Source organism: Crocuta crocuta, unplaced genomic scaffold (assembly GCF_008692635.1).
Source record: "Crocuta crocuta isolate KB4526 unplaced genomic scaffold, BGI_CrCroc_1.0 scaffold11, whole genome shotgun sequence".
Classification (NCBI taxonomy): domain Eukaryota; kingdom Metazoa; phylum Chordata; class Mammalia; order Carnivora; family Hyaenidae; genus Crocuta; species Crocuta crocuta.
Window position 1 is genome coordinate 5596671 of NW_027528624.1, and position 15301 is coordinate 5611971.

The 15301-nt window shown below is 51.6% G+C and overlaps 1 protein-coding gene across 1 annotated transcript in view; it reads left to right on the forward strand.

The window, feature by feature from the left end:
* The window catches only part of IGF2R (insulin like growth factor 2 receptor), an 83642-nt gene that overhangs the window by 41669 nt on the left and 26672 nt on the right, over nucleotides 1-15301 (forward strand). Inside the window, exons 19-30 of the mRNA XM_077755076.1 lie at nucleotides 375-543; nucleotides 1838-2017; nucleotides 4594-4695; nucleotides 5981-6082; nucleotides 8143-8338; nucleotides 9650-9820; nucleotides 10504-10647; nucleotides 10740-10915; nucleotides 11193-11280; nucleotides 11749-11964; nucleotides 12818-12948; nucleotides 13189-13286. Of these exons, the coding sequence (XP_077611202.1) occupies nucleotides 375-543; nucleotides 1838-2017; nucleotides 4594-4695; nucleotides 5981-6082; nucleotides 8143-8338; nucleotides 9650-9820; nucleotides 10504-10647; nucleotides 10740-10915; nucleotides 11193-11280; nucleotides 11749-11964; nucleotides 12818-12948; nucleotides 13189-13286 (1773 nt within the window). The remainder of the gene's footprint in view (nucleotides 1-374; nucleotides 544-1837; nucleotides 2018-4593; nucleotides 4696-5980; nucleotides 6083-8142; nucleotides 8339-9649; nucleotides 9821-10503; nucleotides 10648-10739; nucleotides 10916-11192; nucleotides 11281-11748; nucleotides 11965-12817; nucleotides 12949-13188; nucleotides 13287-15301) is intronic.

Consider the following 15301-nt stretch of genomic DNA (forward strand, 5'->3'; position numbering starts at 1 on the left):
GAGTCAAGTAAGTTGTGAGGGTGCAGGACCAAGATGGAGAGCTTTAAACAGAATGGATTCTAACAGTGGTGTGGTAGCCCTTGTGACCGCCACTGCTCTGTGCCACGGCAGAACCTCAGTCTGTAGCTGCGTGGTCGTGCTTTGAGACAGGGACTGTCGGTACAGAGGGATGGGGGAGTGGGCACCGCGCGGCCTGCTGAGTACCGACCTTAGTGAAAGTTGAGATGCTCGTGGGTGTTATGAGTCACGGTGAGCTAACTTCCACAGTTGGGTTGGTAAGGTGGCTTTCATTCTGTGTCCTCACCTACTTAGAAATGGATTGTCAGACTGAAATGTGTTAACATCAAGAGCGTGCATTTTGCTTGGAATTTTAGCCTGGCGAAATCCGAGGGGGGTCGCGGAGGAAACTGGTACGCCATGGACAACGCCGGCGAGCGCAGCACGTGGCGGAAGTACTACATCAACGTGTGTCGGCCCCTGAGCCCGGTGCCGGGCTGTGACCGCTACGCGTCGGCTTGCCAGATGAAGTACAGGAACGATCAGGTGAGCCCGCCTTCCCCAGAAGTGTCGTCCTCCCCCCACCTGCTGCTGGCACGTGACCCGGTGGGCTGGGGTGGTTATTTTGGGACTTCCAGATCAAAGGAGACTTGGCTGTTGAAGCGAAGCCCCGTGAGCAGGAGTGGGGCCCCAGTGTAAACTCATCTGCCCCCCACCCATGTGGTCGTGCTTGAGTCATCGTTCAGATTTAGAACTGAACAGAATGCCCGGTGCTGGTGACCTCTGATCACATCACAGGGCAGAGGACGCTCACCATGGCATGTCTAGTCCGAGTTCAAAAGTGTCTTTGAGGCCCTGAGGCGTCTGTAAAGAATGGTTTTGCTTCTAAAAGCTCACGAGGGGGAGCCCGCCTGGGAGAGCGCCATGGCTGAGCAGATCCACCCGTGAGCTCCCACCCGGGCCACCCGGCTGCGCTGCCTCGATGGAGTGTAGTTCCTACCGGAGCCCCAGCACGTTTCCCTGTGCTCCTTGTGCACGGCCAGTCGTGGGATAAAGATGGACACCTGCTTCCTTAAAAATAGCACGTGGGAATGCGTTTTTCCTGGCATATGTGACATGGCCGCTTGGAGGTGTTTTCCAGGAAGTGGGCGAGCGCACTCTGGTGGTCTGGAGTGAAGTTCCCTGCTGTGTACATGTGTGCACATTCACTTGTGTGTGCGTGTGCGCACGCACGTGCACTCATTGGGGCAGTGACTTCAGCGGCTAGTCCGTCTTCCTCGTTCGCGGGTTCTGTGTTTGAGACTCACTCACTTGCCAGCACGGATTTGTGGCCCAGACTCCAGGCCGGCTGTGCCTCCAGTCGTCCGTGGACGTGTGCGCCGTGGCCTGGCTGCACGTTCCCAGCTGAGGGGAAGCAGGCGAAACTCCACTGGCTCCTGTCGGCTCTCCTGCCGAGACGACGGTGAAGCCGAGACATGAGGGGCGGGGGGGGGGAGGGGTAGGGGGGCAGTACCAGAAGCTTCTGGTGCTGGGCCAGGTGGGCAGGGGTTGACTCCTGTCTTGGATGCCCATTAGCAGGGTGGCCTCGGACAAGTCACATAGCACGTGCGAACCTCCTTTCCCTTTTTGTAAAATGAGGAAAATAGAATCTGCCAGCATGAGTTGTTTCCAGGACTTGAGATCATCGTTTCTGTGGGATATGTATATGAATGGGTGCATGATGCCCTTGGAATGCTGGTTGTGTTTGTGGGGACCTCGTAGAACACAAAAGTCACACGTATCAGTAAGAACATCTTGTGTTCCGTTTGGAGGGCAAACCTAATAGACCGTTTGTTTGCAGGGTTCCTTTTCTGAGACTGTCTCCATCAGTAACTTGGGAGTCGCAAAGACAGGCCCCATGGTGGAGGACAGCGGCAGCCTCCTTTTAGAGTACGTGAATGGCTCAGCGTGCACCACCAGCGATGGGAGGCTCACCACCTACACCACCAGGATCCATCTTGTCTGTTCCAGGGGCAGCCTGGTAAGGCGCTGTGCATTGCCTATGACCTTGGTTCCTGTGGGTTCTTTGGTGACAGAGCACCAGCAGAGAAGTCTCTTGTGGGGATGAACAAGTCTGGGGGTAGAGTTTTCTTTCTGGCTTGTATGGGCGCCATTCTGTCCCTTACTACTTGTCAGCCGGTGGATCTGAGAGTCCAGCCGGTGGATCTGAGAGTCCTGGCGGCAGAATGGGTCTTCGAGATAATTCTGCCTGAACCCCAGCGTTCATAGATGAGGTAGCTGGCGCAGGGTGCCGCTCAGATCCACTGATGAATGACGCAGATTGTATGTGTGACACGGGCAATCTGGGATAAAAAATTAAGGCTAAGAAGTAGAGAAAATGGCCCTGAGTTCCTTAGCCAGGGCAAAAGAGAAGAGATACTCCAAATAAAAATGCCTTGGGGTCGTTACGTACAGTCCCAATTGTTTTTCCAAAACAGTTGTTGCTAAAAAATAGCTAACGTAAAATGTACCATTTGAACCATCTTTAGGAATACAGTCCAGTGGCGTTAGACACACGCACGACATTACGCACAATCCTTGGCACTCCTCCCGGAACTTGGCTAGCCCAAATCCCATTGCTTTTTACCTACGGCTTTTACATTTATATTTGGGTCATGTGTTTTTTGAATAACTATTCAAAGTCTTAGATGACTGTGCAGTGGAGATAATAGAATTCGTGTTTATTATCAAATAAATTAAAGGGTCAGGCACACGTTTTAAGGGTCTGTCCTAGCTTCCTGTAGTTTCTCTGGAATGAACAGCAAAGCGTGTTCAGTCCGCAGCGGTCTGGCAGACTTCATCACATACGTTCCAGGTGCCTTGCAGGCCCCAAGTTCTCGGTGTCATTTGCCAACACCTGATTTTTTCCAAGAGATTTCTTTAGAGGTCAAGGAGGGGTCTCTGATAAGAGGATGAAATTCCTAGCTGGACGGGCGCCCACATTGTGCAAGATGTTCCATGACTGTACTTGTAAATGCGCTCCTTGATTAGCCTGGGGCTTGGGTTTGCGGTTTTCTTCCTCAGTCTCAGGACGAACTCCAGGCTGCCCAGCCCAGCCCTCGCCGCCTCCTGGGCTCGTCTGTGTCCCCTCCTGGGAGCCGTGCTCACCTCCCCTTCCCACTCTGGTTCCTTGTTGCCATGGAGTTACTGGACTGTTCCAGGAGGTTCTCTGGGATCCTCAGCTTTTCAGCTTTCCTGTGACCCCTCATGTGGATAGTGTTCTGCAGTCTGCAGAGCAGCCTCTCGTCGTCACCGTATCTCCGAGTACTTGTGTGGGGCTTGGTATGCACCGTGTGCCCCAGAGGCTGTGAACGGAGGTCACGTTGCAGAGTTCTGCAAACCACAGAACTTTCAGAACTTTCACTTTCCTGGTTAAAGCAGCTGCTTTTCACAACCACCATGTGAGATGGAAGGGACAGATGTGGTTTTTTTTTTTTTTTGAAAGGATTTTTAAACTTAATTTATTTTTAGAGGGGGGAGGGGCAGAGAGAGCATCCCAAGCAAACTCTGCACTGTCAGCACAAGGCCTGACATGAGGCTCAAACCTGCGAGCCATGAGATCATGACCTGAGTTGAAACCAAGAGTTGAATGCTTAGCCGCCTGAGCCACCCAGGTGTCCCCATGGACACGTCTGACAGACGCGGTTTTTTGTTTGTTTGTTTTTTAGTTTAGGTGTTTAGGTGTTTATAGTGTTTACAGATGTGTTTTTATTTTGCTGTCAGAGATGCTGAGGCTGAGAGGGTGGGGGACTTCCAGGCCAGAGGGCGCTTGGTGGCTCAGGTGTGGGCTTGCTGTCAGGCGGGTCCTCCTGTGAGCCCGGGCAGGTGTCTCGATGCTTTGTCCCTCTGCTCACCTGTGTATAGATGGTGGGTGATTACAGAACCTGGTTCCCGGGGTCATTGTGAGGCTTCAGTTGAGAAATGGGAATAGAACAGCGCAGGTAAACACTCTCTGCGCGAGCCACCATTGCCTGTAATGAGGCAGAGCTCCCATAGGAGGCGGTACGGAGCACATTTGGGCAACTGTTCACTGAAACCCACCCAGGACAGTGTACACTCTGTAAGTTCTGGCAGCTAGGGGAACGCACATGCTGAGCAGGACCGTGCAGCCAGAACCCACACAGTGGCAGCACTCGCAGAGCCTGAGAGGCTCCCTGTGTCCTTTCCCTGCACCCCTGTACCCTTGGTCCCTCGTTTGGAGCTTACATTGATAAAACGTCACACACCATGGTCTTTCCTGTGTGCTTTCTTATGTTCTGTACTCTTGGCGTGGAGCGTTTCTCAAAAGCGTGGACTCAAAACCGGATTTGGACCCCAATTCTGCCACTCACTGCCACGTGACCTCAGGTCAACCTCTTGACATCCAAGCTCGAGAGATAGCCTCTCCTTAGCAGGAACGATAGGACGTGAAATTGTAATTAGGTAGCGCACATTGAGCACCTGGTCTCTCACTGACACATAATCCAGCATTCAGTAGATTTTAGCTGCTTGTATTCTCTCAGGGAGATCGAGCTCCATCTCCTTATACTGACTGTTACCCTCCATTTAAACTTTCAGAACACCCACCCCATATTTTCTCTCAGTTGGGAGTGCGTGGTCACTTTCCTGTGGAATACAGAGGCCGCCTGTCCCATCCAAATAATGACAGACACAGAACAGGTACGTGCAGTGTCCCGGGGTGTCTCACTACACTGCTCCCGGACGTGCCCACCCTGGTGCCCCCGCCCTGCAGTCCCCCTCCCTCCTGCTTGCAGATCTGTTCCTGGCTCCTCTGTTTCCTGCGCCGTGGCACAGGCATCCGGGAGTCCCCCCTGCATCGCGCCCCCCCAGCCCTGTCTCCCAGATACTGGGCTAAACCCAGACCCGGAGCTATACCCTCCCTTACTACAGATTCCTTCCTTTTTCTTCGTTCCACTGCCCCTTCTGTGTTGCGGTGACATGCCCCTGGGCTCTAGGGGTTCTCCGTCGCCGCAGATATGTGGGGGGCTATCCCTCCAGGTGTTTGAAACACTGCAGGGCTCCATCATCTGCAGGATCTGGCCTGTCTGTTTCAGTGTGATGCTCAAGGTTGTCAAGCTCCAATCCCAGCCATGTTACTGCCATTGGTCCTATGCGCCTGTTGCTGTCCTGGCTTTTCCTGCTTTTTGGCCTTGGCCTGTGTTCTTGCCCTTGGGTGAGCCCTCCCCTGCAGAGCAGAGCAGCGAGCTATAGCATGTCCTCTAACTCTGAAGGGTGATCTGTTGTTTTCATGGCACTGGGTGTTTTCTTTATGCTCAGACTTCTTTCTCTCCCTCCCCTCCTAAAAGCACCTGTTTGACAGCAGAGCCCAGGCTCACCTAAGCTAACGTTCGTTCCTGGGCTTGTGGTGCCAGGGGCAGGTAGGGCTGTGGGATGCTGCGCTGTGTCCCCTGGCATGCCCTCTGGGGTTGGGACTGCTGGTCCTTCCCCTGAATCTGATGGACTATGCAGAAGGGGGGAGGGGAGGGCTTATGACATCTCCTCGAGGAGAAGGAATGGTGAGGTACCTCATCGTGCCTCCCATCATCATTGCCTTTAAGTGAATGACTAGAATAGAAAATGGAAGACTTAAACCAACTTTCTAAAGTTTTTCTTTTCTTTTTTTTTTTTTTAAATTACTTATGAGTTGCTTATGGTTTCTAGCTAGCTTTTCCCTCAAGGGTCAGCATTCATCTCCTTATTTAGGTAAATATCGTAGCCTTGAGAGCTTTCAGGTAAGTTTACTGTTGCTCGGCTTGGCATCACACCTGGGCAGACTGCAAGGGTTGTACCTGAAGGGGCCGCTTTTCTGGCAAGGGTTTAAGGTCAGTGGAGAAGCACGTGTTTAGTGAGGTCCATACGTGCAGGTTTGCGAGGGCACTCTGTGTTGGCCGTCTTCTTGTGTAATCGGTTTGAATCTATCTCTCCCCCCCCCGTGTTCTTGCAGGCCTGTTCTATAAGGGACCCCAACAGTGGGTTTGTGTTTGATCTGAACCCGTTGAACAGGACCCAAGGATACGTGGTCCCGGGCATTGGGAAGACTTTTGTGGTAAGAGTTACGTGATGCATTTCCAGTTTGCTCTGAAACAAGGAGAATGTGTGTGGAAGTCATCTGCCGCTGGTCCAGCCTGGTGGCAGGTGTCTTTAGGAATGGCCCAGGGCACTGTGAAGCAGCTGTTACCCAGGAAGAGACAAAAGAATCCAGATTTGAGGGGAGACGGAAGTAAAACTATCACTCCCATCCTGCTGGAGTACAGACCTGAGGGTGACATTTTTCAGAAAAGAAATTCTTCCTCATCTGTTGCCGTGTGTCTAGAGCAGTGGTCCTGGGCCAGCAGCATTGGTGCACCCCGGAACTTGTTGGAAATACAAACTCTTGTGGGGTGGGTCCATCGGTCTGTTTTAACCAGCTGCCGGGTGATTCTGGTCCCCGCTGGAGTCTGAGAACTGCTAGTCAAGGGGAAATGGTACTTACTTACGTTATCCTATAAAAGGGAAGCAACCTGGGGTGGCTGTGTTCTAGAATCTTCTGATAGCACTTCCTTCACTGAGCGCCCTGACATTCTGTCTGGAGCTGCAAGGTGGAAAACCCCCACGTTAATGCTATTTTGTTATAAACTAAGCATTGCTGGAAAAGAAGAATATACATGTATGTATAAATATATGTGTGTGTGTACACACACACACACACACACACATTTTAGTTTGTTTAAATTTTTGCAGCACAATCCACATGGGAAGGAGAGAATACCCTCTGAGAACAGAAAGTTGGGATAAGAGTGTCTTATATAAATTTGACACACAGAGAGAGAGGAATTTGTCGGTACACCTGGTGTGGAAGAGCGCAGCTGGTCCCACAGGCGGGGGTTTGGGGGGGACCCCCAAACAGGGTTTGTCTCTCAGCAGCACTTTGGTCATCTACCCACCCCAAGCCCCCAAACTGCTACTACAGAGTTTAGTTTATAATAGGTTTGGTTTATAATAGGTTTATACTAAGTGCGTGTGAATGTGGCCACCTGTAAGAGTGTGAGAGGCAGACAAGAGCATTGTGGACCCACATAGAGGACATGCTGGAAGATCTTAACCCTTATGAAGAACGTACTAGAAGCCAGCCCAGAGAGGCTCTGCCTTGTGTGCGCTAGCAGGGACATTGGGAGGTGCCAGGTGTGTCTAGGCTCCTGGGTGACAGCGGGAGAGCCATCTACTTAGGCCAGCACCACCCACCAGCTGACTACCCGGCTTTGTCCCCTTGCCGCCTGGTCCCCTTGGGCTCAGTGGCCCCCGGGTATGCCCAGTGGCCTCCCCCCCACTGCTGAAGCTGCTGAGTGAGCCATCTGCAAGGGTGCCTGAACCCCCCCAGTCGGAGGGGCCTGCAGATGCGGGCCTCCGGAACGGCCAGTGCCCACAGCCTGGTGGAGGGAGCCCAAGCTCTTCACAGCTCTGTGGCTCATTTACAGGCAAGACCATGAAAGAAGGAAAGGGAACCTGCATGTTGACCCCAGCCTCCTGTGCACAGCCTGCACGACTGCTGACCGGCTCCTGCCTGAGTAGGAAGCGTTGCTCTCTAAGAGAAGCGCTTCCTGTACATAGACCTTGATTTTGTGCATGTTGTCTGTGAACACTTAGCAGATGTAGAGAAGTCTTTTCTTTCTGTGTCTTCATACCACAGAATGTATGTAACTTCATTTTCATGATAGTCTATCACCGACATCTGTAAGAAATACAGGGATGTCACCTCCTGGTTCCTTGCAATGAACATTGCAACTATACATGGTGTCTCTAATAGTGAAGATGGTGTCAAAGTCTGCTCTACGTATACATTCCTTCTTATAGATGGTGCCTTGTACATAATGGTCTCTTGCATTTAGGGATACAGGGCTGTATAAATACGTGTTTGTTATTCCTTAGAAGCAATTTATGGGAGTTGCCATTTGGACTTTGAATTCTGCATTATGTAGTAACTTTTGGATTTAAGTGCCCAAACATGTAAGTCGGTAACTTGAATACTAACTAGTGAGCTTTGCACGGTTTGAGTTGCTAGGGCTCCTTGTTTGTGCTGAGTTTCGTGGCCTCCGTTAACGCACGTGGCTCTTGCTGTCTGGCCTGCAGTTTAACGTGTGTGGCACGATGCCAGCCTGTGGCACCTTTGACGGAAAACCAGCCTCTGGCTGTGAGGCAGAAACCCAGATAGAGGACCTGAAGAATCTGAAGCCAGAAAAGCAGGTTGGACTTGAGAGAACCCTCCAGCTGTCCACTGAGGGCTTTATAACTCTGACCTACAAGGGGCCTATTTACCCATCCACAGGTGAGCTCAGAACCAGGTCGTTTCTGCGACTTGTTAACAAGCGTCCTGGTGGCCCCGTGTGTGTCTGTGAACCTTCTGAGCGTGTAGGGTGTGCGGCCACATGGCCTCCCCTGCCCTCCTGCCGCGGGGCCACACACGAGTCCTCTGTGCTCTGCCAGGCCCCTCGTGTGCCATCCAGTTAAGTGGCGGGACCCACTGTTGATGGTCCCTGGTCCTGTCCTTCCCCAGCTTCCCGTTAGGCCCCTCCCTTGGTGGTTCTGGGATGTAGGGCTGTGTGACCTCGGGCTTGTTACTCACCCCTCTTTGCTTCCGTCTCCTTCTGAATGGGGATGACGACGTTACTGCCCCCTGTGTGGGTGGCTGCAGGCGACAACATGCTGGTGGCGGTGGGGTCTTCACTTAGTGTGGCCGCCGGCCCTGCACACCTCCTTGGTCCCCCTCGCTGCAGGAGCGCTTTTGGTGGTTGACCTGCTTTGCGCCACCCCCTGCCCTCCCGCCCCCAGCAGTCTGTGTTCAACATGGAGTGATAGTTCACGTGTTTAGATCGTGCCACTCCCAGCCACGTGCGCCCGGACTAGAGGCCAGCGCTGTCACAGCAGCTGCGGGAAGGGATCCCCCTTTCTTGCTCAGTCCTGCCGACCTCCTGCTTCTGAAACCATCGAGGCTCCCTCTCTGCCACCCTCCCCTCCTGAGCTTCAGTCTCTGCTCATGCCCCTGCCCACGGTGCTCCTCCCTTAAGATGGCCCTCGGGTCCCTTTGTTTACCTTCGTCAGGTATCAGCTCAGATGTCCCTTTCTCAGTGAGCCCAGCCCACACCTTTAAAATCCCCACCGTCTTGGGGTTTCTAATGCCTGGGCCCACTGCATTCTCCCTCCTCATACTTCCCATCGTCCGGTGTGCCCTGGACTGCATTTCACGTGCTTACTGTTGGGGCCACTGGACTGGAGTGTAAGCTCCTGGGAGGGCAAGGATGCCTCCTGTTTCTTTCACTGCGGTGTGTGGTAGGAACTTAGTGAGTGTTGTTGAACACACTGCTGATGTTAACTAACATTTGGGTTGAGGAAGGGATGTTGCACGTGCACATTTTCTGGGGTATAAGACCGGCAGGGCTGTCAGGCTCACCCTGTAAGCTCATCATCATGTGGGTCACTATTGCAGTGAACATGGCCACTCTGTAGTTCACATCAGGCCCCTTGAAACAGACTCAGTGCTATGATGTCATCATCTTAGAGGGTGGCTGCGAGGTTTGTTCCCAGTGGGGGCATTGTCCTGCTGCTCTCTTTCCTAAAGTCTGGCCTCCTTGTTCCCCAGGGACCACAGATGCCTTTATCATCCGCTTTGTTTGTAACGATGACATTTACCCAGGAACCCCCAAGTTCCTGCATCAAGATATTGACTCTGGCCTGGGGATCCGAGACACCTTCTTTGAGTTTGAGACGGCACTGGCCTGTGTCCCTTCTCCAGTGGATTGCCAGGTCACAGGTAAGACTGAGAGGACCAGGATTAGGAGGACCAGGATCAAGGGTGTGTGTGTGTGTGTGTGTGTGTGTGTGTGTACATGTGCATGTGGGTGTAAGAGCACACATGCGTGCGGGTATGCATTAGTGTATACCTGCATGTGTATGTGTATACACGCATGTGTGTGCAGTGTGTGGGTGTCCGTTTGTGGTGTGTGTAAGTGTACACGCGTGCATGTAGGTGTGCAGTGTTCTAGGCAGCGTACTTGTGTTATGTGCTTTTTTGATACCCACACTTGGTGGCGTTTCTCCGAAAGAGAATCTGGGTGTGTAATTAAGAGTTTTAAGCTATGTTTTGGAATTATAAGCTGCTTAAGAACAGAAGAACACTCGAGAGCAAAAAGTAAAATACGTTCAGAGCTTCTTATTTGAGGACCTAAAAGGCAAAAAGCTCTGGGAGCTGAGCAGCGTCCCCAGGATGCCTGGTGCCCTCCAGGGTCCCTGCCCCTCCACATCTGTGGCGCTTTGTCGTGCAGGGCAGTTCTGAGGGTCAGAGTGAGTGTATGTGTCTGTAGGAAAAGCCTCTTAGCTTCCTGGGGCTCTTCTGATTTCTTAAAAATGATGTCAAGTTCATGCATCATCGGTCTTCGGCCAGGGTTTGTGCTGGTGAGGGAGCAGGGGTAGCTGGTGTGTTTCCGTGTGTTTCAGATCTCGCGGGAAACGAGTACGATCTGAGCGGCTTAAGCCAAGTCAGGAAGCCCTGGGTGGCCGTAGACACCTCCATTGATGGAAGAAAGAGGACTTTCTATTTGAGTGTTTGCACCCCGCTCCCTTATATTCCCAGATGTCACGGTGAGTAGTGAGCCTTTGACTCGAGCCACATTTGCCTTCCTGCAGCCCCCGCCCCAGACAGGCCCCGGACAGATGAACTCCGGCTCTTGCAGGCAGTGCCGTGGGGTCTTGCTTGGTATCTGAAGACAAGAGCTCGAACCTGGGCGTGGTGCAGATTAGCCCTCAGGCCGCAGCCAACGGGTCCCTGAGTATCGTCTATGTCAACGGTGACAGGTGTGGGAACCAGCGCTACTCGACCCGGATAACGTTCGAATGTGCACAGACTTCGGTGCGTGAGCTCATCCGCGAGGCCAGGGCCTGCCTCTCAGCGGCTCTGTTTCCTGTTTCCCTTCAGCCTCTCCACCCTCTCTGTGATCTTGCCTGTGTTTGCGTGGGTTTTAGGCCTTCAGTGGCATTTGACTAGAACATACCCTTCTCCCCCAGGTCTTCACATGTTTAGTAAGGCTTGTATGTTTTTCTCATGGAGATTGGAAGTTGGATGTTAGTCGTGGCTGTCTGTGGCTTAAAAAAAGAATAAAAACCTAAGTTGCTGGTTTCTGTTATAGGGATCACCGATGTTCCAGCTTCTGGACGACTGTGAGTATGTGTTTGTCTGGAGAACAGTGGAAGCCTGTCCTGTCGTCAGGGTGGAAGGTGAGACCTGGGGCCCTGCTCACTGATGGCTGCACAGGCGTCAAGTGGTGGACCCTGCAAATAGCATCTGGGCACAACATCCCCTAGCGATGGCCACATGCCCGGTCGTGAGATGCTTATGAGGAGACGGATAATTTCTTTTGCTGGCAGTCCACTGCCTTGCCACCTCTACCGGTGACCTTTCCTCACCTACTTGGAGTGATGGCATATTGGCTTCTAACATGTGAAGACCTTAACTTGAGGTTCTGTGTGGTTGAGTGGACCTTTACCCTGTGACCTAGGCTTTTCTAGAACGCTGTTTGATGGGCAGTTTGTGTCATGTCACGAGCATGACAACATGACATTGAAATGGCGTTAAGTGCTTATTCTAAGACCGTATTCACGGGGTTAAAAATTGTAAGACTCTGTCCGAGAGAGCGAGTGCATGTGAGATTGCAGCGGCCCTCCGCTTCCTGTGTGTTCTTGAAGGAGACAACTGTGAGGTGAAGGACCCGAGACACGGCAACTTGTACGACCTGAAGCCCCTGGCTGTCAACGACACGGTCGTAAGTGCCGGCGAGTACACCTATTACTTCCGGGTCTGTGGAAAGCTCTCCTCGGACGTCTGCTCCACCAATGACAAGTCCAAGGTGGTGTCTTCGTGTCAGGAAAAGCGGGGACCCCTGGGATTTCAGAAAGTCGCAGGTACCGTGGGTTTTTCTTATGCTTTCGCACAAGGAGGGAATTGCATGTTAAGGTGTCAGGCTGAGGATTCCATCTTTCCGGAGTAGGAAGAAAGCTGCCTTTGGGTGAAATATTAACGCTTCTGCTTTTGCTCGATTTTCTTAAGCAGAACACATCCTGACAGATGTCACTAGACTTCGTTTTGTTCTTACTTAGCAATTCCAGTTGCTAAGTAAGCAACTGTAAGTAAGATTCTGTCTTGCAACCCAGAGGCATGCTGAAGCAGCCGGTCCTTTCTAGAGAATCAAGTCAGAGGAGACACATTTGTACAGGGTGTGGCTATAACTTACAGGGTAGGCTGTTGGTCATGGTGCTGTCTCAGCGGCTGGGCAAGTGCTACTAGCTTGAGAACTTTTAAAAAGAAGTGGCTGGGGTGCCTGAGGGGCTCAGTGGGTTGAGTGTATGACTTCAGCTCAGGTCATGATGTTGCAGTTTGTGAGTTCGAGCCCCACGTTGGGCTCTGTGCTGTCAGCCTCTTCAGATCTTCAGACCCTCTGTGCCCCTCCCCTGCCCTTGTGTGCTCTCACTCTCAAATTGTTAAAAAAAAAAAAAAATGCTGACGTGGCAGTGAGTGCACGGGCAGCCCCCAGGAGCCGTCCACTAGTGATGAGAGACTGTGCACCTTGTTCCCACCATTAGTCCGTGACGCGGTAACCTTGGGCAAGAGAAGCTCAGGTTCTATTCCTCCTGCGGGGCAGCGGGGCAGGGGGCAGGGAGGCCAGGCGCAAGGGCTCCATGGCGATTTGACGGGACCTGACATGGCAGGGGGACTTCAGGCCCCAAACCTTGTTTTAACCAAGTCCTTTCCGAACAGGTCTCCTCACTCAGCAGCTGACTTATGAGAACGGCTTGTTGAAGATGAACTACACTGGGGGGGACACTTGCCATAAGGTGTACCAGCGCTCCACCACCATCTTCTTCTACTGCGACCGTAGCACGCAGAGGGTGAGTGTGCCCATGGCCCAGGGGCGTGGCCGCCCTGCTCCTCGCCACATGCATCTGCTCTGGCCTTTCAGAGTCCCCTGGTCCGCTCGCTATAAATGCAGTAGTTACGGAAGATGGGTTGGAACCTTGCTCAGTGTGTGTGGATTTTAATGAACACTATATGTTACTATCTCCGTTCTTAAGATTCAAAGTGTAGTAAACTACCTGAAGTGTCCCGTGTGTTGCTCTTACCTCTTCCAGCCGGTATTCCTCAGGGAGACGTCAGATTGCTCCTACGTGTTCGAATGGCGAACCCAGTATGCCTGCGCACCTTTTGACGTGACCGAGTGTTCGTTCAAGTAAGTCCACGCGTCTGTTGACTCCTTTGGCCAGGCTGGTGAACTGGGCCCAGCTTTGCTCTCACAGTGCATCGTCGAGCCAGGACGGTTTCTCTAAGCCTTCGTTCCTTCGTATTCAAGTGAGTGGTTGGACCGGGCTAACTCCTGAACCCTTCTCAGCTTTGGGTTTCGGTGATGGTTTTGTGCTAAGATGCGTACAGGGAAGTGATTGCAGCTGGAACAGAAAAGCCTTGCACGGTTCACAGGTGTGAGTGGAGTAGAGTGAGCAGGACGTCACCTGGCCTGGGCTCTACTCTTGCACGCTGCTTGTGTCTGGGGAGAAGGTGTGGGAGGACGAGGGCAGAGTGCAGATTTCGGGGGATTGGAGACGAGGGGGCAACCAGACTGCAGGTTCCCAGAGGCCGTCAGTGGTCCTTTAGGTCTGTCGCCTGTGGCTCCCGGGATTGGGTGACTGGCAGCTCTTGAGGTAAAGTGAGGCCTTGTTGTGTGTGCATTTCAACAGCCTATTACAAAATAGGCCTCTTGTGTCCCATCCCTGGAGGTTTCGTCTGTGGTTCCGAACGGTTGGGGGACATGCTCTCGCTTCTGCCGTGTGACGATCCACCCGAAAAGGGTCACAGGCCGACAGCATCCAGTACTGGGGAAAGTTGAGTTGTTTCCATGTTTTCCTTCCTTCTGTATTTTGGTGTGTTCTCTCTTTTTATTTAAGTGAAGTAACGATTTTTTAAGTTTTAGTAACGTGAAAAGCATACAGTCAGTAATCTGTGTTTAGTGACTTTGAATCGTAATTTGTTCTGTAACATTACCTTTTCCAGTTAATGTTTCTTAAGCATTTTCACGTGAAACAAGTTCATTTCTCATTTCTAATCGGTGTGAACTATCCTTCCGAGTAGATGCGTCTAATTGATTCAGCTCTTCTCTTTCTGCCATTTGAGACTGTCTTCCGCTTTCTGAGATTTGTGTGCAAAGAATCTTATTCTTACATTTTTTGTGCATGAAACTTTTCCACCAGATATTTTTATGCTCAGTTTTTATTTTTTAAGTTTGTTTATTTTGAGAGAGGGAGAGTGCATGAGTGCGGGGGTGGGGGCAGAGAGAGGGGTAGAGAGAGAGAATCCCAAGCAGGCTCTGTAGTGTTAGCACAGAGCCTGACTCAGGGCTCGATCCCATGCACTGTGAGATCATGGCCTAAGCCGAAACCAAGAGTCAGATACTCAACTGACTGACCCACCCAGCTGCCCTAATGCAGTTATTAAAGTAATTAATGAAATCTAAGGAAAATGGAATAGTCATTTAAAATGGAAGTTTATACATGCGTATTGTAATGAATTTATGGGAGTGCAAAAATGTGTAAAAGGCGGCCCCCTTGTCAATAAGGATTTCTCTGACCATACCTACCATCTAAAATCTCAGTCTCCCTTTACCACCAGCCCCAAACCTCACATCCCCCTTCCCTGCCTTTTTCTTTTCATTTTTAATTGCCATCTGATACGTCGTATACTTAAATTTTTTTTTAAATTCTGTTCATGATGTTTTCCTTCTATTGGTAATTTCTGTAAATTTTGTAAGACGAGTGGTTTTTATCCATCTTGTTCAATACAGTACTCTCAGTTTAGCACCTGTCTTTTGAATGAATTAACGAATGCTTCCATTCTCTTACCTGCCGAGTCCTCATGAAGTGCCATCTGTGATGGCATCTCTGTCTTCTCCTGGACTTGGTGTGTCCCAGGGACAGGGTGTGTGCCTTGCTTGCCATTAGCAGTGCACTGTGTTTGGGATTTGTGTAGTAAACGTTCAGCCTGAGCAGAAGTGTGGACACCAGTTCATTTTTATTTCGGTGGCCCTTGGTCTTCTTGGGGTTCGACAGCAGGTGGCTGGCCCCAAGGGACCTCCGTGTGGCTCGCTGTTTGCTCTTGTCCTCTCCCTGGCTTGAGCACCGGGAGCACTTACTTCTGAGGCTTGGTCTTTGCTCTTTTCTGGGTGAATGTGTGCCGAACAAGGTGGTGGGAGAGGTC